The sequence below is a fragment of the Biomphalaria glabrata genome, chromosome 15 (assembly GCF_947242115.1).
Source record: "Biomphalaria glabrata chromosome 15, xgBioGlab47.1, whole genome shotgun sequence".
Lineage (NCBI taxonomy): Eukaryota > Metazoa > Mollusca > Gastropoda > Planorbidae > Biomphalaria > Biomphalaria glabrata.
In genome coordinates this window covers 1541216-1567254 of record NC_074725.1, presented here as the reverse complement: position 1 = coordinate 1567254, position 26039 = coordinate 1541216, and the positions used below count along the sequence as shown (strand labels likewise).

At 38.0% G+C, this 26039-nt stretch overlaps 2 protein-coding genes across 2 annotated transcripts in view; one reads left to right on the top strand and one right to left on the bottom strand.

Moving 5' to 3' along the window:
- The window catches only part of LOC106050161 (intraflagellar transport protein 81 homolog), a 32961-nt gene that overhangs the window by 1228 nt on the left and 5694 nt on the right, over window positions 1-26039 (bottom strand). Inside the window, exons 6-15 of the mRNA XM_056012766.1 lie at window positions 25907-26017; window positions 24767-24851; window positions 24246-24409; window positions 22402-22497; window positions 20975-21121; window positions 19839-19988; window positions 18660-18878; window positions 17665-17823; window positions 16966-17051; window positions 15572-15734 (exon numbers count right to left, since the gene is read on the bottom strand). Of these exons, the coding sequence (XP_055868741.1) occupies window positions 15572-15734; window positions 16966-17051; window positions 17665-17823; window positions 18660-18878; window positions 19839-19988; window positions 20975-21121; window positions 22402-22497; window positions 24246-24409; window positions 24767-24851; window positions 25907-26017 (1380 nt within the window). The remainder of the gene's footprint in view (window positions 1-15571; window positions 15735-16965; window positions 17052-17664; window positions 17824-18659; window positions 18879-19838; window positions 19989-20974; window positions 21122-22401; window positions 22498-24245; window positions 24410-24766; window positions 24852-25906; window positions 26018-26039) is intronic.
- Window positions 5069-13480, top strand: LOC106075414 (protein unc-93 homolog A-like). Its single transcript, XM_056012767.1, has 5 exons — window positions 5069-5464; window positions 8031-8290; window positions 9883-10068; window positions 10804-11460; window positions 12286-13480. The coding sequence occupies exons 2-5, from the start codon at window positions 8092-8094 to the stop codon at window positions 12933-12935; spliced, it is 1692 nt and encodes a 563-aa protein (XP_055868742.1). The 5' UTR covers window positions 5069-5464; window positions 8031-8091; the 3' UTR covers window positions 12936-13480.

Here is a 26039-nt window from a genome sequence, read left to right as displayed (position 1 = left end):
CGAATGTCGTCAAACTGAATTTCCATTTGTTATGACCAATACAATGAACTTCTATTAATTTCAGTTAGGGATTAGAATCAACTTGTATCTTAACACTTCTACTGAACCACACAAGCATAGATTTCAAACCAGAAACTTTCCAGGTAGTGCTCCTTCTTCACTAGTGCTATTAGATTTTTAGAGCATGGAATGGGTTGCCTGAATCAGACTAGAAAACCAACGACTTAGTAGAGTTTAAGTCATTGATTAACTTGCATGACTAGATTGGACGTAATTATCTTCTCTTTAGAAGTAACGTCTGTTTGTTTGTTTTGTTTGTTTGACATGTTTCGGATGTTCCTTCAGAGTTGAAGATAGTTTACTTCCTAGTCCAAACCTCCCGCAGGACGACGGGGGATGGGAGCGGGCAGGGTTTGAACCCTCGACCGTCGATAAATCCGAACGACAGTCCAGCGCGCAAACCGCACGACCAGGCAGCCATCTGTAAATTATAAGATACGAGTTGACTTTCTGAAAATCATTCTAGATTTCATGTTTAATCTACTGTAGTGCTGACCAACCTATATCGTCATGGGTGAAGGTTTGTCGCGGTCCGCATTCCCGCTAAAGTCGTCGTGTCACGTGACATTGTGCCCCTGAGGCTTCAGCATGCATTGTGGGAAGACGTTTCCAAGAAGGGCCGGATCGCGCCGTATCAAAGGCCAGGGGGCCGTAGTTGGACATCCCACGATGATGTAAGAATACATGACCTACTTCTAGGTTATCTATCAATCTTACGCCCGTTGTTAAATAACAAACTAGAGTTCAGACGTTCTCACACGCGCACACACACAGTGTGCCCGTGTATAGCAAGACATGTGACGTCATGCCATTGTTATAACACGCGCTGAGAAACGTTGTGAAGATAACCTTAATGTGGCGTATCACGTGACCTCACCACACAGGTTGTTGTTGTTTTTTCAAGAGGCTGATCGATGAGACAAAGCCGTAATCGTTTTTTTTTTCTTAAGCCTCGAATCAATCTCTCACATCGATCTTTTATTTTAAAAATAAAAAAACAACATCTAATTCTAGAGCCTAGTCCCGGAACTTGATCTAGTGACAAGTACCGTTAGCAGACTGTAGCTAGATCTAGTGACAAGTCACTGTAGCAGACTGTAGCTACATCTAGTGACAAGTCACTGTAGCAGACTGTAGCTACATCTAGTGACAAGTCGCAGTAGCAGACTGTAGCTACATCTAGTGACAAGTCGCAGTAGCAGACTGTAGCTACATCTAGTGACAAGTCACTGTAGCAGACTGTAGCTACATCTAGTGACAAGTCACTGTAGCAGACTGTAGCTACATCTAGTGACAAGTCACTGTAGCAGACTGTAGCTAGATCTAGTGACAAGTCACTGTAACAGACTGTAGCTAGATCTAGTGACAAGTCACTGTAACAGACTGTAGCTAGATCTAGTGACAAGTCCCTGTAGCAGACTGTAGCTAGATCTAGTCTTTGTAGCAGACTGTAGCTAGATCTAGTGAAAAGTCACTGTAGCAGACTGTAGCTACATCTAGTGACAAGTCGCAGTAGCAGACTGTAGCTACATCTAGTGACAAGTCACTGTAGCAGACTGTAGCTACATCTAGTGACAAGTCGCAGTAGCAGACTGTAGCTACATCTAGTGACAAGTCACTGTAGCAGACTGTAGCTACATCTAGTGACAAGTCGCAGTAGCAGACTGTAGCTACATCTAGTGACAAGTCACTGTAGCAGACTGTAGCTACATCTAGTGACAAGTCACTGTAGCATACTGTAGCTACATCTAGTGACAAGTCGCAGTAGCAGACTGTAGCTACATCTAGTGACAAGTCACTGTAGCAGACTGTAGCTACATCTAGTGACAAGTCACTGTAGCAGACTGTAGCTAGATCTAGTGACAAGTCACTGTAACAGACTGTAGCTAGATCTAGTGACAAGTCACTGTAACAGACTGTAGCTAGACCTAGTGACAAGTCCCTGTAGCAGACTGTAGCTAGATCTAGTCTTTGTAGCAGACTGTAGCTAGATCTAGTGAAAAGTCACTGTAACAGACTGTAGCTAGATCTAGTGACAAGTCCCTGTAACAGACTGTAGCTAGATCTAGTGACAAGTCACAGTAGCAGACAGTAGCTAGATCTAGTGACAAGTCACTGTAGCAGACTGTAGCTAGATCTAGTGACAAGTCACTGTAACAGACTGTAGCTAGATCTAGTGACAAGTCCCTGTAGCAGACTGTAGCTAGATCTAGTGACAAGTCACTGTAGCAGACTGTAGCTAGATCTAGTGACAAGTCACTGTAACAGACTGTAGCTAGATCTAGTGACAAGTCACTGTAACAGACTGTAGCTAGACCTAGTGACAAGTCCCTGTAGCAGACTGTAGCTAGATCTAGTCTTTGTAGCAGACTGTAGCTAGATCTAGTGAAAAGTCACTGTAACAGACTGTAGCTAGATCTAGTGACAAGTCCCTGTAACAGACTGTAGCTACATCTAGTGACAAGTCGCAGTAGCAGACTGTAGCTACATCTAGTGACAAGTCACTGTAGCAGACTGTAGCTACATCTAGTGACAAGTCACTGTAGCAGACTGTAGCTACATCTAGTGACAAGTCACTGTAGCAGACTGTAGCTACATCTAGTGACAAGTCGCAGTAGCAGACTGTAGCTACATCTAGTGACAAGTCACTGTAGCAGACTGTAGCTACATCTAGTGACAAGTCACTGTAGCAGACTGTAGCTACATCTAGTGACAAGTCACTGTAGCAGACTGTAGCTAGATCTAGTGACAAGTCACTGTAACAGACTGTAGCTAGATCTAGTGACAAGTCGCAGTAGCAGACTGTAGCTACATCTAGTGACAAGTCACTGTAGCAGACTGTAGCTACATCTAGTGACAAGTCACTGTAGCAGACTGTAGCTAGATCTAGTGACAAGTCACTGTAACAGACTGTAGCTAGATCTAGTGACAAGTCACTGTAACAGACTGTAGCTAGACCTAGTGACAAGTCCCTGTAGCAGACTGTAGCTAGATCTAGTCTTTGTAGCAGACTGTAGCTAGATCTAGTGAAAAGTCACTGTAACAGACTGTAGCTAGATCTAGTGACAAGTCCCTGTAACAGACTGTAGCTAGATCTAGTGACAAGTCACAGTAGCAGACAGTAGCTAGATCTAGTGACAAGTCACTGTAGCAGACTGTAGCTAGATCTAGTGACAAGTCACTGTAACAGACTGTAGCTAGATCTAGTGACAAGTCCCTGTAGCAGACTGTAGCTAGATCTAGTGACAAGTCACTGTAGCAGACTGTAGCTAGATCTAGTGACAAGTCACTGTAGCAGACTGTAGCTAGATCTAGTGACAAGTCCCTGTAGCAGACTGTAGCTAGATCTAGTCTTTGTAGCAGACTGTAGCTAGATCTAGTCTTTGTAGCAGACTGTAGCTAGATTTAGTGAGAAGCCACTGTAGCAGACTGTAGCTAGATCTAGTATCAAGTATATTCGTGTGTCTATAATTCTAGGGTGAAAGAAAAAGTCTTTTGGTGCCCCTAACTTGACTATTTCGAATGAGCTCAAGAAGAAGAGATACACGCTTGTTAGTTGACGTGTACTGTTACACATCAGGGCTCCAAATCACGTGGCTCTGAGACAACAAGGGGTTGACAGCCTATACATCAATGGACGCAGTTATCGCTCCGTGATCTCCTGATCTTATCAGATGATCGGAGTGTGACTTGCGGAGAAGGCGTTCTCCTGTAATATTTTACCGGGACTTACTCGAGAGATAAATAGAAGCAGAAGACACAAATACTTATGAAAAGGGTATACAGTATAGATTTAACATTGATCGTCTAACTTCAATATAGTAGCTAAGGGTGGCAGACGATGAAATGGAGGCAAGCTGAACGTAACTCCTTTGTAAAAGATCATGGGAAGTGCGATCACTAAACCGGAAGTTAAGCCCTAGGTCTGTGTCCTGCACACCAGTTCTACTCAATACAAGTACCATATGATCTTTACAAAGTTTTTATCAACTTACTCTGGTACACGTTATTTGTCAAAGATCATATTGACATTTTGCACAATCATTGTCCATGACAATGAATCAATATAAAAAAAATTAAACGATTAGTTGGACAATTAGTCGAAATTAAGAGTGTTTCGCCAGCACGCGCTTCACCAGAGGTCAACGTACACGTGAACAGACTAAGTCCCGCCGGAACGTACACAATTCGATTCGCTAGACATAGCTGACATAGAAGAGAGTACCTGGTTGCATGCGGCCTCAGAACGAGACAGCTGGAGGTCACTCACAAAGACCGCGGGATACACATTTGAGACCAAAAGAAAATCTGTTGCTGAGAACAAACGCAGACGGCGAAAAGAAAATCTAAATCGACCGCCTGCGGACAATGGACATGCTTGTCCTGGCTTTGACAAAATATGTAAGTTACAGCTGGGACTGCACAGCCACGGGAAATACTGCATTTCTCACTAATCTTCGGACTCGAAGACTAGCCTTATATATATATATATATATATATATATATATATATATATATATATATATATATATATATATATATATATATATATATATAGTATGCATGCATCAGTCAATGTTTCAGCATTTGGCTTCACATTTGTAAATGTACAAGAAATAAGATACCTCGGTATTAGGAATATCAAAACTTAACATTTATCTTGGGTTCTCTGTAAGTAAAAGTAAAGTTCCCCTTTCAGACCTGTGGGGCAGATGGTGTTAAGGTCATCTGTTTCTTTGGCCAACGGTTAACGAGCAGGGTGTCATGTTCAGCTTAAGACATTTAAAAAAAAAAACGTCATTTGAACCAAGACTCATTCACAGTTCCTTCAAGACAGGTTAGAGCTGTAAAGTACAACTGTATAGGGTGGGGTGGGGTGGGGTGGGAGGTGTTCCACACACGTGATAGAAGACGCCTCCGAAACCGAAGCGGGTGAAAGGGACTCATCTAGAATTCACTACAATGCGTCAAAGTGTGTGTGTGTGTCTCTGTACTTTAACCAATCAAACTAACTAAGCCTTTCTTTTTTTTTTAAATACTACTACAAAAGAGATTAGATAACATTGGTGAAATACTGGTTATTAAGACGTGTGTGTGTGTGATTGAGTGAGTGTGTGTGTGTTGTAGTGTGTTCTGCCTAACGTTTCACATTTAGACGGAAGAAAAATTTGATTCAACTTTTTTTTTTTTTAGGTTTCTCTAAATACCAAAACAAGGCGCTGTATTCATTTTCTAGCGTTTGAAATGTCCAACAAAAACTAAAGCCTTGATGAAATCGTTTTTGTTTTGAAACGTGTGGGGGATACAGGTGTTGATTTCAGAGATTTAGATCTATCATTAAGTGTGTATTGCAGTAAAAATAATATTTAAAAAAACAAGTGACCACATTTCACAGGAGAGCTGGGTAAGTTTGCTAGTAGAATTACCAACATCATGTTCATGTTCCCCCCCCCCTTTTTCCTCAATGTATTTTTTATCTCTTGAATTGCGTCGCAAGCGTTTTTCGAGAAGGTTCCTATAACCCAATCAACCTAACTCTTCTCGGTTAGCACCTGTTCTTAGCAGAATATCTAGAGAGAGAGAGAGAGAGAGAGAGAGAGAGAGAGAGAGAGCGAGATCGTTCCATTCTATCATGTTCTTCTATTGTTTGGTGCCCCCCCCCCTCAACTGTCGACAGTGAGCCATGTCTTACTCAGGGTCACTAGATATATATATGTGTGTGACGTATACAATATTGTTTCTAAACACAAATCTTCAGGAGGATGTGGTGTCTATAATGGACATAGAGCTTGTTATGAAACATTGTGCTTGATACAGGCTCTAGATATTATCAATTAATTACAACATAAACAGATTCATAGAGTAGTACTAGAATAGACAGTAGAAACTGGCAGATAATGTAGTGGAGTCTACCGAGCCTGCCAGATGATGTGGTAGCGTTTAACAGATGATGTGGTAGTGTTTCACAGATGATGTGGTAGCGTTTAACAGATGATGTGGTAGCGTTTCACAGATGATGTGGTAGCGTTTAACAAATTATGTGGTACAGTCAGACAGATGATGTGGTATAGTCAGACAGATGATGTGGTACAGTCAGACAGATGATGTGGTACAGTCAGACAGATGATGTGGTACAGTCAGACAGATGATGTAGTACAGTCAGACAGATGATGTGGTATAGTCAGACAGATGATGTGGTATAGTCAGACAGATGATGTGGTATAGTCAGACAGATGATGTGGTACAGTCAGACAGATGATGTGGTACAGTCAGACAGATGATGTGGTACAGTCAGACAGATGATGTGGTACAGTCAGACAGATGATGTGGTACAGTCAGACAGATGATGTGGTACAGTCAGACAGATGATGTAGTACAGTCAGACAGATGATGTGGTACAGTCAGACAGATGATGTGGTACAGTCAGACAGATGATGTGGTACAGTCAGACAGATGATGTGGTACAGTCAGACAGATGATGTGGTACAGTCAGACAGATGATGTAGTACAGTCAGACAGATGATGTGGTATAGTCAGACAGATGATGTGGTATAGTCAGACAGATGATGTGGTACAGTCAGACAGATGATGTGGTATAGTCAGACAGATGATGTGGTACAGTCAGACAGATGATGTGGTACAGTCAGACAGATGATGTGGTACAGTCAGACAGATGATGTGGTACAGTCAGACAGATGATGTGGTACAGTCAGACAGATGATGTGGTACAGTCAGACAGATGATGTGGTATAGTCAGACAGATGATGTGGTACAGTCAGACAGATGATGTGGTACAGTCAGACAGATGATGTGGTACAGTCAGACAGATGATGTGGTACAGTCAGACAGATGATGTAGTACAGTCAGACAGATGATGTGGTATAGTCAGACAGATGATGTGGTACAGTCAGACAGATGATGTGGTATAGTCAGACAGATGATGTGGTACAGTCAGACAGATGATGTGGTACAGTCAGACAGATGATGTGGTACAGTCAGACAGATGATGTGGTACAGTCAGACAGATGATGTAGTACAGTCAGACAGATGATGTGGTATAGTCAGACAGATGATGTGGTACAGTCAGACAGATGATGTGGTATAGTCAGACAGATGATGTGGTACAGTCAGACAGATGATGTGGTACAGTCAGACAGATGATGTGGTATAGTCAGACAGATGATGTGGTATAGTCAGACAGATGATGTGGTACAGTCAGACAGATGATGTGGTATAGTCAGACAGATGATGTAGTAACGTCTGACATGATGTGATAGCGCTCGACAGATGCTGTGGTAGCGCCTGATAGATGGTGTAGTAACGTCTGACATGGTGTGGTAGCGCTCGACAGACGATGTGGTGTCGCTCTCAGTTTTACAGCAGCCTTTCGCAGACCAAAATTTTTCGTTTCTTGGTTATAAACAATACAATCATCAAGACAAAGGGCAATAACAAAAATAAATCAATCGCGATAATGAAGAACATTCCTTATTCTGACAAAAAAAAAAAAAAATCCGTGTAGTTTTAGATTAATTTATACATGTATAACTTCAGCTTATTTATATGAGCGTACGTAGGAACGAGGCAACATGAATAAATCAATGATTGGTTTCTACTCCTGATAAAAACTTATAGAAATCAAGGTAACAAGCTTAGATTTCAGTTTTTTTTCTGGAACAATTTCCAGTTCTGAAGAGATAAAAAAAATAATTAAAAAAAAACATCTTGGTCTACAAACAAAAATTGTCCCAGGATAGATTTGGATAGTTGTGTGAAATGCCAGTGACTTTGATTGTAGAAACATTTAGTTTATCATTCTGCACTGTTTAGTTGAAGCAGCTAAAAAATAAACAAATGCAGCTGAATTCCTCATATACAACAACCAATCAATTCGCTGTATCTATACAACAACCATTTCGCCTTTGAAGACTGTATAAAACATTTCATCAATTCATTGTCTGTAATTATAGATGAACACCTGTAGCCGCCGACACCTGCTGGCTGCACGGAGACATAACACTCCCAGGTACAATGCAGGCTGAGCCTTTGGACAAAAGTCTCGGGACAGACGAGACCTCAAGTGACTTTGGCCCGCAGACATCATCGCTCCTCCCCCAGACGAGACCCACCGACCCGCTGGAGAAAGCTGTGACGTACGGCAGCATCAACGACAGCATCAAGTTTGTGGAAGCCACGCCAACAGACAGCAGCTCGACAGAGAAACCAACAGGTTTGTTATTAAGAGTAGGTTCGAACCTGGACCAACGGGTTGGCTCTTTCATAACACCATCTTTTAGTTATATCTACACGTTACAAACTGGGATTTTTAATTACACGCCCTTTACGTGATTACATAATTACATGACCTTTACATGATTACATAATTACATGACCTTTACATGATTACATGACCTTTACATGATTACATGACCTTTACATGATTACATGACCTTTACATAATTACACGCCCTTTACGTGATTACATAATTACATGACCTTTACATGATTACATGACCTTTACATGATTACATAATTACATGACATTTACATGATTACATAATTACATGACCTTTACATGATTACATATTAACATGACCTTTAGGGCGCTCAGAGTCCATCCAGCTCTATTGGGTACCTGAGATTAGTTGTGGAAAAAGTAAAGGCTGTTGGTCAGACTATATCCACGCCACTCGTTGATTAGGAAACATGAAAAGGATCAAGGCGTCTTTATATACTCTTTATGCTGTGTTTGTTCTATTTATGTCTATGTCTCTGTTGTGTTGCCTTTACATGAGAAAAGAGTCCTTGTAATCACAACTAATTTCAATAATGATCAATAATGCGGTCTTAGTCTTAGTTGTGCTGGCCACATGACGCCCTCGTTAACAGTGGGCCCCAGAAACAGATCAACTTAACATCATCTTCCCCATAGACCGCAAGGTCTGAAAGGGGAACTTTACTTACTTGCACGTGACACACAGCGAGTGTCACGTCCTTTAAACGAATCGAACAAGAAATCAAATGAACAGGCACAGCGCAAATAACTCCTCACAAAAATATAGTTCTTGGTATGGATACTAGTTGCTAACGCCTTATTACTTACATGAACATAAGTGTCACACATTTTGAAGAGAGTTTACGCTTTATTAAATATACTTTCAACTCTTGAGGGAAACTTTAAAAAAAAAAAATTGTTTTGGAGCTTAATGCAGTATAGTGTGGTCAAAACTCGCATCAGTAAGCTGGAAAAGTTTTTACACATGTAGTTTTAGATGATTCTTTTGTTGTATTTTTTTAAATCATTTCTTTTCTTTATATATATATATATATATATATATATCGCATCCTGAAAGTCATCCTCTATGGTCAACTCGCGACTGGCACACAAAAAAAAATTGGTCGCCCCCACCTCCGTTACATAGATGTAATAAAACGTCACCTCAAATCAGTGAACATCAAAACTGACAACTTGGAAGACATAGCTCTAGACCGCAACAGATGGAGAGAGACAGTAACCAAGAAAGCTATGGACAGTGAAAGTACATGGGTCTCAGCTCAGGAAGAAAAACGCACAATCCGAAAAACGGCCAGCTCCTCTACCACCGAAGCAAAAGCCAACTTAACCTGCGTAACTCTTAGAACTGTGTAGTCATAAAGTGCTATTTAGACAACCAATTAACTCTTAGAACTGTCTAGGTAGAAAGTGCTATTTAGACAACAAATTAAATCAAAGAACTGTGTAGTCAGAAAGTGCTATTTAGACATCAAATGAACTATTAAAACTGTCTAGGTCAGACTAACGTCTTCTCATCCTATATACAGTGTTGTACACAGAGACTCAGACGAATGCTGTGCCACCTTTCCAGACCCTTCTTGTGCTGTCCTTGGCCAATCTACTGGTCAGCACGCCTTTCAACGGGAACCAAAATATACAGAGCAGCATCAACAGCCAGGGGAGCCTTGGGGTCATCACTCTGGCCTGCATTTACGCCACTGTCCTTCTTTGTGGTAAGCAAAGACCATACTAGTGTACTCCCTCAAAGTTTAGAAATGCTCCTTCTTCCCTAGTGCTATTAGAGCATGGAATGGGTTGCCTGAGCTAGCCAGGAAAACCAGTGACTTGGCAGAATTTAAGTCATTGGTTAATATGCATGACTAAATGCATGACGCGTAGGACGTAATCATCTTCTTTTTTGAAGTAACGTCTGTATTATATAAGATAAGAAGAAGATACGAGAATTTTAAAGGGGATGGCTACGATTGAGAAAAAACAATTTGATCTAAGAATTTTTTTTTAAAACCAAATCAGAAACTTAATTTCATGTTTATTAGTAATGAATAGAAGCCTAATAAAAATTGAATATCTTTTAAAAACGAAAACAGCGAAGCTTATATAATTGGGAAGAACTGCTAAAATCAGGGTCCTATATCTTAAGATGCAGGAATAAACGCTTTTCTTTCTATATAAAACTAAATTAATTGCCACTAATTGATTAATTAATTGGGTCATTTTCTGATTGATTTATGTATTGTCATTGACTATGAATAATTATGCAAAAATTAAATTAACTTGATCCGAGAATGACAAACTTAGCAAGGGACGTAATATGGGAATAACTTGACATCTACTGCCACATCTATCAATACAGTTTCAACTTGATCCGAGTATGCGTGAGTTGATATAAGCTTTGTAAATTGTTACGTCTGTATTTTGAGATCATTTTTTTAATTTTTTGTTTCTAGCCCCATTTGCCAGCAGCGCCATCAGAAAACTTGGCTGTAAAACACTTCTACTTTTGCACTGGGCCACAAATATCATCTACATGTCTGCCAACTTCTACCCAGAATTCTACACGCTACTTCCGATGTCCATTGTGACAGGAGTGACAGCTTCCTGTATTGGTACAGTTCAAAGTTTGTACCTGACCGCAGCGAGCGACACTTACATCGCCAGGAAGAAGCTCCCCAAGGATCGTCAGCACGCAGTGCTCAGCATTTTCTTTGGCGTCTTCTTCTCGTTCGCAGAGTTCTCCCAGGTGTCTGGCAACTTAATCTCTTCCCTCGTCCTCTTCACGCTGTCGTCACAGCCGGGAAACATGACCTACATCAAGAGCTCCGTGTGTGGGGCAAGCATGTGCCCAGAGGCCAACATGACCACCACAGCGTTCACCCGGCCCAGCCACACCACGCTGGACATTCTGTACGGGATATTCGTCAGCTCTGAGTTTCTTGGCTTCCTCCTGACCTTGAGCCTGATGCCCAAGCTTCGAGTGGACAGCCATGGTGTCAAAGTAGGCCGGGAGATCTCTGGCTGCTACAGGGTTTTGCTGGATCCTAGATATGCTCTGATGATTCCTATCATCATGGGCCAGGCAATGACGGTCATGGTTCTCTTCACAGGTAACATTCTTTAGCTTAGAGTCACATTTTTAATAGAAAACAATCAACAAAAACTTTTTAAACACTTTGAACCTCGCTTGTGTGTCACTGTGCCTGTCCATTCTAGGTCATTCTGTCAGTCCATTCTAGGTCATTCTGTCAGTCCATTCTAGGTCATTCTGCCTGTCTAGTCTCAGTCATTCTGCCAGTCTAGTCTCAGTCATTCTGCCAGTTCATTCTAGGTCATTCTGCCAGTCTAGTCTCAGTCATTCTGCCAGTTCATTCTAGGTCATTCTGCCAGTCTAGTCTCAGTCATTCTGCCAGTCCATTCTAGGTCATTCTGCCAGTCTAGTCTCAGTCATTCTGCCAGTCCATTCTAGGTCATTCTGTCAGTCCATTCTCGCTTGGTTTCAAGAAAAGTGTGTATTGAAGCTCGTACCAAGAAAGAGACTGGAGTATACTACTAACGATTTCCTACTTTATAATTTCCTCATTCAGCTCAGACTAAACAGCATCAACAAAAATTTTAAAAATGTAAATATAATTTATTTGAGTGCAATCAAAAGGGAAAAGACATTGTATACATAATAACTCAATAAAAGTGTGAAATAAGTTAGTTCAGAAATGACCTTTAGGAAAAAAAATTCAATGCTCCACACATTTATTTTATACAATTTAAACTTTTTTTCCCGTTAAAGTGCACTCAAATTAAACTGTGTTGTTGTTTTGTATCTTTTTTTAAAATTGTATTATTTTACATTTGTCTGAATTACGTTTATTACTGTGAGTTATTGTTTTGTTTGATCTCAGATAACTAAATCACTCTATTAATTTGTCTTGTTCCAGGTTTCACACAGGCGTTTGTCAGCTGTAGTTTAGGCGTGGAGTGGGTTGGTTTCATCATGATGATCTTCGGAGCCTCTGCCGGGACTTTTGCCACCGTTGCCAACTACCTGGCCCGCTACCTTGGCCGAGTGGTCCTAATGATCACCTTCATCCTCATCGACACGGGCCTCTTGCTGACTCAGCTTATGATCAACACTGACTCCAAACTTGTCCTCATCTTAATAGTGGCCGTCGCGGGCATCTCCGAGGGCATATCTCAACCTCAGTTTAACTCCATCGTCTCCATGCTCTTCAGGGACAATCTCTCGTCTGCATTCGTGGCGTACAACATGGTCAAGTGCCTGGGTTTTTCTGCATCTTTGGCCATCTCATCGTTTGCCTGTTTGTACGTCAGACTATACCTAGTGATAACTTTGTACGGCCTAGGGCTGATAGGATACATAGCTACAGAAATTCTGGCACATAAAAAAGCAGTTGCAAGTGACAGGATGCCCCTGATCAAAGATACAGAAACTCAAAAGAAGGCGGATCAAGGTGACCAGAAGCCCCTCAATAAGAACACAGGCAAAGTTGTCAAAAATATGTTCTACAGAAAGTCATCAGATAAAGTGAATATAAACTACAAACAAGAAAACATCCCGGAAACTTAGTACTTAGATTAATTGTTTGCTGATAGTTTTATAATATATATATATTTTACAGACATTTCAGGCCACAGAGCTATTTTAACAATGCCTGCTATTAGCTTGCAAGCTCTTCATGTGTTCAAACTGGAAACTGGATGGAACCTGGACGGCTATTTCGAAAACAGCTAATTTGACAGTTTATGTATATCGACAATAACGTTTACTATTACTGCACTCGACTCAAATGTTTTGTTTTGTAATCAGTAAAGAGTTGAATAAATAAATAGATGTTCATAAATAATGAACATTTTGTGCATAGTCCTATGTAGAAATAAGCTGGACTGTAATAGAAGAACTTCATTGTGCAAAGCTCAACGGAAAGACTCCTTGCAATATTGAAATATTACAAGAAATAAATAGAATGAGGAGTTATGTAACTCTATTTGCTTCTTAAAAGAGGAATTGATTTTTAAAAAAATAAATTTGTGTTACTTGTTAAATCTTCTACCTCATTAAATTGTCAAATTTTTTATAGATGAGGAGTTATATAACTCTATCTGCTTCTTAAAAGAGGAATTGATTTAAAAAAAAAAAATTTTTGTTACTTGTTAAATCTTCTACCTCATTAAAGTGTCAATTTTTTGTATAGATTAAAAATAAAATGATTCCAGTGAGCCCTAAGAATGAAAAGTGTTCAGTAAGAGTGTGTGAGATGTCTCAATGTCTTTCTACTTTCCACAACATCAAAAGAAAATTATTGTTTAGAACACCCTGTGGAAATAAATGGTCACTCCATGAAATAATTTATAATAAAAAATGTTCAATTCAAGATTGGTTAAGATCTAGATGAAAATAGAAAAATTCTAGTTTGATCAGAAATCATTTGCTGCTAAGGACTGATAGAATACATTATGCTTGTGAATCTTGAACACTGACTGCAGAACTAGAGAGGAAGATCCTAGCCATGGAACTGACATTTTACAGAAAGATCCTAGCCATGGAACTGACATTTTACAGAAAGATCCTAGCCATGGAACTGACATTTTACAGAAAGATCCTAGGTTTTACATACGAAGATTGCATCACAAACGAAGAGATTAGAGACAGGATTAGTGCAGCGATTGGAACCCACGATGACCTGCTAACTACTGTCAAAAAATGCAAGACCCTCAGGACTCCACAAAGACCAGTACCAGGAAAAAAAAGAAGAGGCAGACAGATATAGCGATGGGAAGACAAAATAAAAAGACTTGGACAGGCCTGTCATTGATAGAGACTCTATCCAAGGCAAAAGACAGAGATGAATGAAGAAAGATGGTCAACAGATCCAGTGTGGTGCCCCAACAGTTCAAAAGCCTAAGGGATAGGCGAACGGACAAGATGTTTATCACAACATGAATGAAAATATTTTTTTCTATTTGATGTTTATGATTTTTTTTTTCATTGTTATCTCTCAGACTCTGACCTTTGCACTTTGGAAATAGAGATCATTGGATCAAAAGATCTTGGTTCAAAAAACAACAAAAAATTACAATTGACAACTAAGAACATGCAGCTATCAACGACTTCGCTTTACCAAATGGCATAGTGCTTGCAAAGACTTGTTTCAATGAGTGCCTTTAATAAGAATTTAAATTAAACAGAGTTTTCTAAGGGACCTAGAGCCGTGGGATACCCAATTGAGATTTAGAGATGTTTATAATCAAGAACAAACTGCATAGATGGCCTGAACACTGACTTGCAACGTCGCAGCCTTTGGGCAGTGGAGACCAATAGCTCATTGCCAGGTCAAAGGTCTACACAACGTGGCAATGAGCTATTGGTCTTCTGTGTCTACAGTTTGCAAATTTGCAGGTCAGTGTTTAGGCCTTCTATGGATGATTGGTCTAGATTTAATACATGCATAGTTAATAGCAGATAAATAGTTCCATAATAAACACAAACATAAACTTTTGCATCATAGAAGCTCTGTGTAGGATGTTTTAACTCTTTCTCTCCGTAATCATTTACCACTTTCTGTTGGAATCAACGTTGGTATCGTCAGTTAGGAGAGAAAGAGTTAATGACTGATGTTATAAGCTTACTGTGATTATATCCCTGGCATCTTTATGAGTTCAGCTATATTGTTACAAGTTTGTTACATTTAAAAAGTCAATGATGTTCCTGACCAATGCAACGAAATTAGTCTATGCCTTAAGTTCAGTAAGAAAGAAGTGAGATTTTAGGTCCATTTTGAGTAACAATTCTATTGAAAATCTTATATTTACTTAGTCTATTATTTAAAACAAGCAAAATCTAATATAATAATAAAAACAACAACAAAAAGGCTTATAAAAGGGAATAACTCCACATTAACAGCCATATCTAAATACTGTAAGAATTATTTCCCCTTTTCAACATCAAACAAAATAATTAAAAACCACTATTTAATTAACTATTTGAGGTTAATTTTTCATTGATATGTGTGTTGTCTTCAACAATAAATAATTGTGCAAAGTTTCAACTTCATCTTAGAATGGGACATGGGAAAATAATGAAACATATGAAACAGACAGTGCAAAATAATATAAGCTTTGTAAAAACAACACTTTTTGTTCTAAGATGTTTGGGCATTCCTGAGGTTAGAAAATGTGTTACTATTATTTTCAAGCTGTCCCTACCTGTTCCAGACATTGCTTCTTGCAGATCAAAAGTCTCTCCAGATCTTTCCACAGCTTCATCTGCTTCATGTTTGGCTCATGGTTGTCTTTAACCATCTTCTGTTTCTCCCGCAGACCTCGGCTCAAGTTTTCTTGCTCCTGAATTTTCTTGGAGTAAATCTCTCTGTAGATAGACAGAACTACATTTCAACTTGCAGATTTCAAGAGACTGAGAAGCAGAAACTTTAAAGCCTTGCAACAAAACAGAATCCTCATTTGTTTGTTTGACATGTTTCGGATGTTCCTTCTGAGTTGAAGATAATTTACGTCCTAGTCAAAACCTCCTGCAGGATAACAGGGATAGACAGCAGGCAAGGAATGAGCCTGTGACCATCGAGAAGTCTGAACGACAGTCGAGCACTCATTTGTCTGTAAGCTGCCTTCAGCCGTAAGACAACTACTGCTTGACTCAAAGAGCATTTTTGTTGTGGCTATAATGCTGAATTTTGGAGTAAGCCTAACCTGTGTCTGCTATTTTTAGTGTTTTTTAAACACCTCTTCAGTTTTAAGGTTGGGGCATTGAAAGAGATGAAAGTCTCTTGTTGCGGTCGTAGAGCAGGATGGTGCGAATGGGAAAAAAAGGTGCAAATTTAGCTATTAAATGGAAGGGATGTTAAAAACAGGAAGCCGGAAGGAGATTGACAGGAAGAGAGATGAAATGTTCATGTTTACGTAACTTGTTATAATATTAAAGTATTCCTAGAGTAAAACCTGAGAGTGTCTTATTATTTTGAAGAGTCTTGTGTTGTAACATGTGTGCTATTCCTTAGGAGAGGTGGGAACTGCTGTGTGGGGGACAACATTCTGACCATAGCCCTGTTCTCCTTCAAATACACTACTAATCAGTTAAGCTAAGAAGTCTAAGGCTGATGTAATGAGGTAAAAGATGTGAACACTGTGCATGTACAACATCAAATATCCACTACAGAAGGAATCGTGTGAAAAGTGTAACATGCTAATCTATATGTAGAGTGAAAAAAAATGCTGAAGTTTTGAGGAGAGGGATCTTAGCTTCATATTTTGATTTATTTACTGATCATTTATTGATTTCCAGCTAAAAGAATTCTTGATCAAAGCAAACTGTGGTTTGATGTTACTAATGCTAAAAATTGTTTGAACATGGCACCTCAAAGAGATTTTGATGAAAAGAAAGTCTAAATCTCTAGATTTAAAACTTGGTTGCCATTATTCACTGGTTTCATCCATTGTTAAAGAGGCTCATGTTTTTGCTTTCAAATTAAACAGTTCTCAAATTTGTCATCTGAACTAAATCTATGCTTTTGTAAATTATTACATTTTTACTATTAGAAATAAAAAATAAAATTCTTGAAGAAAGGTATACAAAAATATTGCACCTGAAAGTTTTCTTTTTCTCCTGTGCATCAGACGACACATAAGCTTTCATTTCATTGGCTACTCTGGCTTGCTGGACTTGAAGAACCTAAAGAAGAAGAGATTAGAGATAGGGCTACTACTTGGATTGGACCCCATGATGGCCTGCTAACTATTTGTAAAAAACAAACAAACTAAAATTCTATGGCCATATTACAAGAAAAAAAAAAAAAGAAGATGCCGACAGAGAAAGCGATGGGAAGACAACATAAAAGAATGGACAGGCCTGCCATTAAAAGAGGTTCTATCCAAGGCAAAAGACAGAGAGGAATGGAGAAAGATAATAAAAAAATCTTGTGTGGTACCCCAAATGGTCAAGGTGAAGGTGAAAAGAGAAAGAAAATGTTTTAGACATTAAAGAATTTGACATGAAACCATCAATCAAACCATCACAACAAACCATTACAACAAACCATCAATCAAACCATCACAACAAACCATCAATCAAACCATCACAACAAACCATCAATCAAACCATTGTTGAAACCATCACATCAAACCATCACAACAAACCATTAATCAAACCATCACAACAAACCATCAATCAAAACATCACAACAAACCATCAATCAAACCATCACATCAAACCATCACAACAAACCATCAATAAAACCATCACAACAAACCATCAATCAAACCATCAACAAAGTGCTGAGAGTTACCTTCATCATGCAATTCAAATAATGATATCTTGATTCCTCCGCTCGGCATTCCTCCCTGTAACCTTTCACCTCTTGCTCTAATTTGCTCATGTTGCTGTCATAGCCAGCCTGCTGCCTCTCGTAGACTTGTTTCTTATTATCGTAGTCAGGAGTTAGTTCCTGGGCAGACAAGGCAATGACAGAATGTTTACATAAAAAAACATAAGCTAACTAAAAAACAAATAAAGAACTTTCTTTTAAAAAGCTGCTAAAAATGTAAAATGAGGTTTTCACAAGGCGGCTGGGTACAATAAGCACTAAAAATGATACAGAAGATGAACTGAAGTTTAAAAAAAAAACTGTGATATTTTATGTCTCCAGAGATAATCTTTTGTCTTTGGGACATTGGACTAAGCAGATCAGAGTTATAACAAAAAAAAAAACAAAAAAAAATTATACTGGCAGTTAGTAACAGCATACTGAAATATATTTAGAATACTGTAAATAATTGGGTGGTTTAGCTCCATGAGGTAATTTTGCCTACTCAATACTTAAAATGTAAATGCCTTTTTAAAACATTTTTCTTGAGATGTTTCACATGGTTTTTCAAAGAATATAGGTTAGTGATTTGAAATCACATTTCCCATAAATAAAAAGGATGAACATTTTTTACTTTTTAAAGTAACTATTTATTTCTTCAAAGTAAAAGATTTCTGCATTTCTGATGAAAGAAAAGCAGCAGATGAAGTTATTTATGTAAGGATGCAATAAGAACTATAGATATCAGGTAGAATTAGCCATTCACAGAATTGTTAGTGCTATATTTTAATTATTTTTTAAACGCTAAGAACTGGAGGCAAATGACTTTAAAAAAAAGTATGTCTGCTTTTTTTTTTTTATCTCCCCTGCAATGCCTTCCTGATAAAAAGTGAATCTATCGAAAGTGTAAAAATTTATTGCTCTTTTCCCAACTTATTTTAATGACTGTGTTACCTCCCTTCCATTGAGTTACTTACCCTGACTTTTTCTCTCAATGGCCTTATCTCACGCAGTATAGGGGCCAGGGTGTTTCTCCTGTCAGCTATCTCGGCATGAAGTCGTCGGACCATCTCCGACATGTCATCAAGTGTTCGACCTTTCATCTCATCAAACTCGCTCTTGATGGTGGAGACTTTCTCCAGCTCTTCCTGAGTCTCTCTGTAGCCAGCGACGCCTTTCTTCTTCTCAAGCACTGACTGCCAGTCAATACAAAAAACAAACAAACTTAAAGGACATTTATCCCTTGATAAATAAATATGGTCAAACAAGAGCTTTTATGACACACAAGTTTAGAAATTCTGTGGTGAAACCCTAGCAAAAATTAGAGAGGTCTCAAAAAGTTTAAAATCTAAATAAAAAATAATTCCATGAAAATTTCAAGCTTCTTTTAGATGAAATTATTGAAACTTCATCCGCAACTGTTTCTTACTTTGTAAGATGTTTGTATTTATTGTCTAAGAATGTGACATAAAAAACAATGAAAGATCTCACTCAAAGAATACTCATTTTCTTTAAGAGCTGCTCATTAGTGGGGAGTTCTATGACTGTTTGGTGGACATGAGCCATACCTGCTAAATTGTCATAGATAGGGATAGACATAATAAATACAATGTTTTATTTATTTAAAAGGAGTTGCTAGCAAAGCAGTATGGCACTTGGCTGTCATTTAGAGGGTCTTGGGTTCAAATTCTAAAGAAAGATTTTTATTTAGGATCTCAGAGAACTCCTAGGCCCCAAAAAAACTCTGATGGATATATTAAAAGTGTAAAGAGGGTGGATGTGATGGCTTAGTAACAGCCTAGTACAAAGATCACAGAAATATTAAATTTTACATTTTACATAGACAGATTTTTAGCTATACAGACCACTAAATCTTTTTTTTTTTTTTTAAATAAAATGCAGTGCACACCTATTTGACTGTTTTAAAGATTGCTAAAAAAGAAGAGGCAGACAGAGAAAGCGATGGGAAGACAACATAAAAGAATGGACGGGTGTGCACATGAAAGAGGTTCTAAACAAGGCAAAAGACTGGGAGGAATGGAGAAATCTTGCGTCGTGCCCCAATGGTCCAAGAGACTAAGATGAAGGGGAAAGGTTGCTATTAGTTGCTCCAACCAGTTGTTTTTTTTTAAATTACAACAAGATGTCATACTTACCAGTTGTCTATTTATAAGATCACAGCGTTGTTTCAGTATTTCTTCAGTGCGTGTCAGCACTCCAGATTCAGCTCTTAATTCTGCAAGCTCAGCTCGTTTCTTCTTATAGATTGTACTCTTACTTCGAAGCTTGTTGACGTAGCGCTTGAACTGTTTCAAATCAGAAATGTTATCAACTTTTAAATGTTGCTACCCAGTAATGACATATTTAGATGCATTTTATAGTAATCTCTAATCCCCCTGCTTCAAGATTTAAGACATAAACATGCAACTCCTAGGGAGTAGTCTGAAAGAGAAGAATAGACTTAAATTGAATGCGTCCCTAATAACATAGTGTTATGGATTGTGTGTGCGTGTTTCTAATGTACTCATGAGTAAATGTAGGTGGATGGTTTAGTTGTGTAGGCTGACAAGATTCCGATGAAACCACGAGGTGGTCTGTCGAAGTTCAAGTTAATAAATAGGGGATGTGAAAAGGAGGAGAACAAGCGACAGACCAGTGACAGAAAGGTGTGTGTTTATTAGAGTGAGTTATATCTTTATTGAGAAAGATGGTTGACGAGTCTTGCTTGGTGCCCCAACGTCCAACAAACTAGGGGATAGGTCAAGGTAAATATCTTTATTTGAATTATTATTATTACACTATCACTTACCCAAAATGGGCTAGAATTAATCAAGTAAAATTAAAAAAATTAACTAAAATATTTGTTTTCTCATAAATGTATCTTCAATAATATATTTATAGCTTTTATATAGCCCTATTTTCATGCTTATAGCATGTTCAGAGCGCTTTTGGTCCAATCTCAGTTGTGGACCAGTTGGGGGGGGGGGGGGGGGGTGTGTTTATCTAGGAGTTGGTTTTCCGTGCTGCCTTTAGGCGCTCAGTAATCACAACTCTGCCCGAGTCGGGTGTCAAACCTCGAGCCCCCTTCTGGGTAGCCAAGCCAAGCCAAGTTCAAGCACAATTAGCCTCTCGACCATGCTAAAGAATTATTTAGAGTTTGACTATGTCTACAACATAATGGCTGATATATTTTTTTTCCTATTAAAATGTTCCACCTCCTTGAAACCCTTGAAAGCTTCTTTGGACAACCCTAAGTCCTCGAATGACAGTTTGAAATTCTTGTTCCACTTACATCTTCCCCTTTCAGAACCTCGGCTCCCTCGGCAGTGTTGACAACTTCCCTCTTCTGTTCCACCTCTGTCTGCACATGGTTGAATTCATCTCGGATGGCTCTCAGTGTTTCAGCCGCAGCTTGCTTCTTATGAGCAATGATTGCTGCCTGAGAATTTGAATCACAATAAAAAACTTAAGAATGAGATATGTTACTTTTAAGATTAAGAACTTGTTTTGTACTAAATAATGTTGAGTACAAAGAAATCTATGAATTGGAATCTTTAGTACAAAGTAACCTATGAAAAAGGTGGTAACATTTATGGTGCAATTTAATAATAATAATTTTTATCTATTTTTTTTTAAATGTTGAAATTGCCGGAGTTTCTTTGGAATATTAAATATTAAGGAGTGTGGGAGGTTTTTAAAGAACAAGAAATCCAACAAAAAAAAAATAAATGTTAAAACACACCTATAACCTATAATGATAGAAATAGTAATGAAAATTAATCATTAACTTTTGATACTTTCATTCAAATTACATTGAACAAAAAATATTGACGTATCAAGTAATATAAATTGCTATGAGAATAAAGACAGTTTTTTAAAAAATGTTCAGGCTTATGCTTGAGAAAAAAGATACGTCATAGCATAATGTATTTCTAGGATAATATATCAGATTTTTTTTAAACATTAACCGATCTCAATTTAAATATACTACCATTCCTATTGAATGAAATATCAATAGATAGACCAATAGCCTAAGAAGAAAGATTACTAATTATCATGTTCAATCTTTTATTTTTGCAAATAACTGACATGCAGATTAAAGAATTACAATTAATGTCAGGTTTACTAAGATTAAGACTAAGATTAAGACTGCTTTATTGATTCTTGGGGAAAATTTTTGTGATTACAAGGACTCTTTTATCATATACAGACAACACGACAGAAAACATACACATAAATAGAATAGACACAACATAAAGAGTTCATTCAGCGACTACACACAGGCATCTTTGTTCTTTTCATGTTCCCTGATCAAAGAGTGGGGTTGATAAAGTCTGACCAAGTAAGGTACGAACGAGTTTTTGTACCGCACTGTTCTTGTCTTGATTGACATTAGTCACCCACTTTGAAACGACCTGACGTAGTTATGACGGAGCGGGTGGCTGTTGTCTTCCAAAATTTTTGTGCTTTTTCTGTTCATAAAGTTCATTCAAATATGGTAATGTTATACGTGTGATTTTTGATGCCCTTTTTATAATGTTTTCTAGGCGACACAATAGTTTAGATGGAGCCTTGCCTTGCCAACAAGTTATTCCGTATGTTAGCAGATTTTGTATAGTCGCGCTGTAAAAATTATCTAAGATCTTCTTGTTTAGTTTAAAGCTATTGAGTTTATACAGGAAAAATAGATCAGAGAGTCAGAAGTTGAGACTGACTGACCTGTTGCCTAAATAGTGACAGTTTATCATCAGCTGGGTCACCACTCTTCATTCTCTTCTCAATGAGTTGATTTACTTCTGCGTTCAGCTCAGTGATCTTAAGTCAAAGAAAAAAAAATGTTATAATCATTTGTGAATCAGTGAATTAATAAAATACATTTGAATCCTAGTTGAACAAATCTTATGATTTCATCTTTCTGTCTGTAAAGAAAATATACAAATAAAAGTGAATTTAACTCAACAATCTTCAAATATAATATGCAACTGATACCAATACAATGTGATAAAAAAAAAATGAAGATTTCTCTAGAGGTTAAACTATATGAAGAATTGCCTGATCTGGAAACCACTGCTTGGTTCATCTCAGATATAGCATTACTGATCTAAAGTGGCTGATCTGGAAACCACTGCTTGGTTCATCTCAGATATAGCATTACTGATCTAAAGTGACTGATCTGGAAACCACTGCTTGGTTCATCTCAGATATAGGATTACTGATCTAAAGTGGCTGATCTGGAAACCACTAATTGGTTCATCTCAGATATAGCATTACTGATCTGAAGTGGCTGATCTGGAAACCACTAATTGGTTCATCTCAGATATAGCATTACTGATCTGAAGTGGCTCATCTGGAAACCACTAATTGGTTCATCTCAGATATAGCATTACTGATCTGAAGTGGCTCATCTGGAAACCACTAATTGGTTCATCTCAGATATAGCATTACTGATCTGAAGTGGCTCATCTGGAAACCACTAATTGGTTCATCTCAGATATAGCATTACTGATCTGATCCCTCCGACATAAAAATGAGACTGAAGAAAAAAGAAAGAAGATTTCTCTTTCATTTTTTATGATAATGCATTGAATATTAATTAGAAATGGGATCAGTGTCAGAGATGCATCAGCCCTTTCAGTACCTAACAAGCAGGTTCAAGTTTGAATCTCCATGTAGGCAAGCTGAGGTGTGTTTTCTGAGCACTAAAAGGCAGTGCGGAAGGAAACCTTCTGCCACTGAGCTTGCCAAAGAATGAAAGATATGCAAGACAAAAACAAGAAAAGAATCCCAGGACTGCATAACAATCTTCTCAAAATTATCAAATTGGTAATTGTGGTGAATGTTATCCAAATGTCAATACTACAAAATGTGGTGATTGGTTTTAGTTGAATCTGACTCATCACAACATCCAACTAAATAAAAAAATTAGTGTCCTTCAAATAGTTCTTGAAAGTTCTCTACTAAAAACTGTACTACAAATAAAGGTGATTGCCAAACACAGCATCTTAAATTTTTTCCTCCTGCTGTTTTATCCCTTCCATACAACTATTCCTACTATGTCAAAATATTCAACCAAAGCAGGGCGCATAAAGAGATACTACAAAGAGATGAAACTTGTACATTTCCTAATAAATATATAAAGGAATTGAATTCACACTAGCAAAATCTAATAAATCTTTGTATCTCTTAAGAGACCCCTTAAGGAGTGTAGAATAAACACCCATGATAGCCCATGATTGCTCCTTATGACCTGCAGCCTTTAGTGTAGGTGTTTCAGGCTACAAGGCAAAAGGGATAATGATCAGCAAAAGCAGACTGTATTGCAACAGACCCAATCTCCATGTGCCTTGGGTGTGATTGACTTTTGAAATTTAAGACTGAACTTCACAGCTATACGTTCATAGGAAATAAGATTGTGCTCATCTTTGATCGTGAAGGAAGAGCTTATATAACTATTAGGCATACATTCCAGCTTAGAGGATCTATATTCAAATTAACTTGAGTGATGACAGCTCATCTCCTTATTGCGTACATTGTATAAATGTAAATGTAAAAGTTCAAAGTACCTTAGCATTAAGCTCCTCCAAGTCCGAGTGCCCCATGGCTGGCACTGAGACAACTTTCTGAAGATTCTGAATCATCTTCTTCCTCTGAGCAATGTCCTTCGGCAGCTGCTCTTTCACTATGAAGCTGTTAGTTCTGGATTCTTCTTCCAATTTTTGAATCATAGCTAAAAGCAAATATGATATGCAGGTACAGTTTATGAAAGGGTAGTGACTTAGCAAGGTTCATATGCATCATCACTGGCCTATGTATAATAAGAGGAAGACGGAGCTTCAATTTACAAGAGCCAAAAGTTTTTATTTTTATTAAAAAGGAAACAAATCACCGGAGGCTAGTAAAACAAACGGAAATGAAAGGGCAAGCATGTTAAAACGTGTGTATCTAATGAAAGGTTTTTGGCAATTTATTTCTTGAAAAACAATTGTCAACAATAAGGAGATTAAAAAATATTATAAAGAAAAAAAAAGTTCTAATAGCAAGCAAGTCATGAGCTTATGTCAACAGAGTTAGCTCTAGCACTTACTACTTGGAGTGGCTCCGACACTGGCCTGTCTCATGTCTCTCAGTTGAGCTTCGAGTCTTTTTATTCTCTGGTCTAAATGAGTTATCTGAACAAAAATGTATTTTAAAAAATGAACCTAGTTAAGTGACAGTTAAGACAACAAAGTTTCAACTAGTTACAAAAAAATGGCATTGCATAGAGATGTGGAGGACAGTAAAAAAAAAGATAATTAACATTATGAAGTATTTAAAATGTGATTTAAAAAATGAAAACTGTAGCAAAGAAGGGTCACTGTAACAGACACACTAAAACAAGAGTCTCAATGAACAGATTGATTTTATTTCTCTTCTATTCGTCTTCTTTACTCCAGAATCTTGTTCTGAATCTGACCCACTTTTACACACATAGAAATCTTGTTCTGAATCTGACCCACTTTTACACACATAGAAATCTTGTTCTGAATCTGACCCACTTTTACACACAGTCCTGACTTACACACTTTCTTTGCTGTTCACTCACCCATGTACAATGAAGGTCCACTGGTCATTTCATACACAGGCACACACACTTCACTACCAGCCACTCAAAACAAATACATTTACTATCACAATACAATGTCATGCAACATAGTGAGGACATTTAAAAATCTAGATATTAGAGACTTCTGACTAATTTAATTTTTAGAAATACATAGTTTTGAATTAATCTCAAAATCCTATCTTAATAGGCTACATGTAGACAGAAATAAAAGCTTTTGGAATGAATCAAGCCAAAAAAGTGACAGAGGAAGCCATAGAAGAACTCAAATCCTGGCTAAAGAGAGAAATGGAGAAAGACAATGTCAGATACTGTGTGGCATAGCAATGGTCCGGAAGACTAAGGGACAGGCGAAGGTGAAATTGTAACATTTTTAACTACACAAAATTCATTTTGATACTCAAGATTTTAGAAAAGGCTTATAGAATCAATTGAGTGTAGTTAAGTCACAGGGACAGAATTACCAGCTTATCTTATATTTCTTTCTTTTTTTTAAGTTAAGAAAAAAAATCAAAATTATTTAACAAAAACCTTTTTTTCTTGACTTTAACATTCAATGAGTCACTCCTCAAAGGGGTTCCACTGTATATGCATGTCCACTCAATTGGTCTCACATATACTTACGTTAGTCTGCTGTTCCTGTTTCTGGGCTGCCAATCTCTTCTCCCTGTCTCGTTCCACTCGTAAATTTTTGGCTACCGCCATCATCTTCTGAGAATTAGGATGCGACTCCACCTATTGAACAAAAAAAACTCAA

Coding starts and splice junctions, on each gene's coding strand:
- LOC106075414 (XM_056012767.1), top strand. CDS start 8,092: ATGCAGGCTGAGCCTTTGGACAAAAGTCTCGGGACAGACGAGACCTCA. Junction 8,291..9,882: donor CTCGACAGAGAAACCAACAG/GTTTGTTATTAA, acceptor TCCTATATACAG/TGTTGTACACAGAGACTCAG. Junction 10,069..10,803: donor CGCCACTGTCCTTCTTTGTG/GTAAGCAAAGAC, acceptor TTTTGTTTCTAG/CCCCATTTGCCAGCAGCGCC.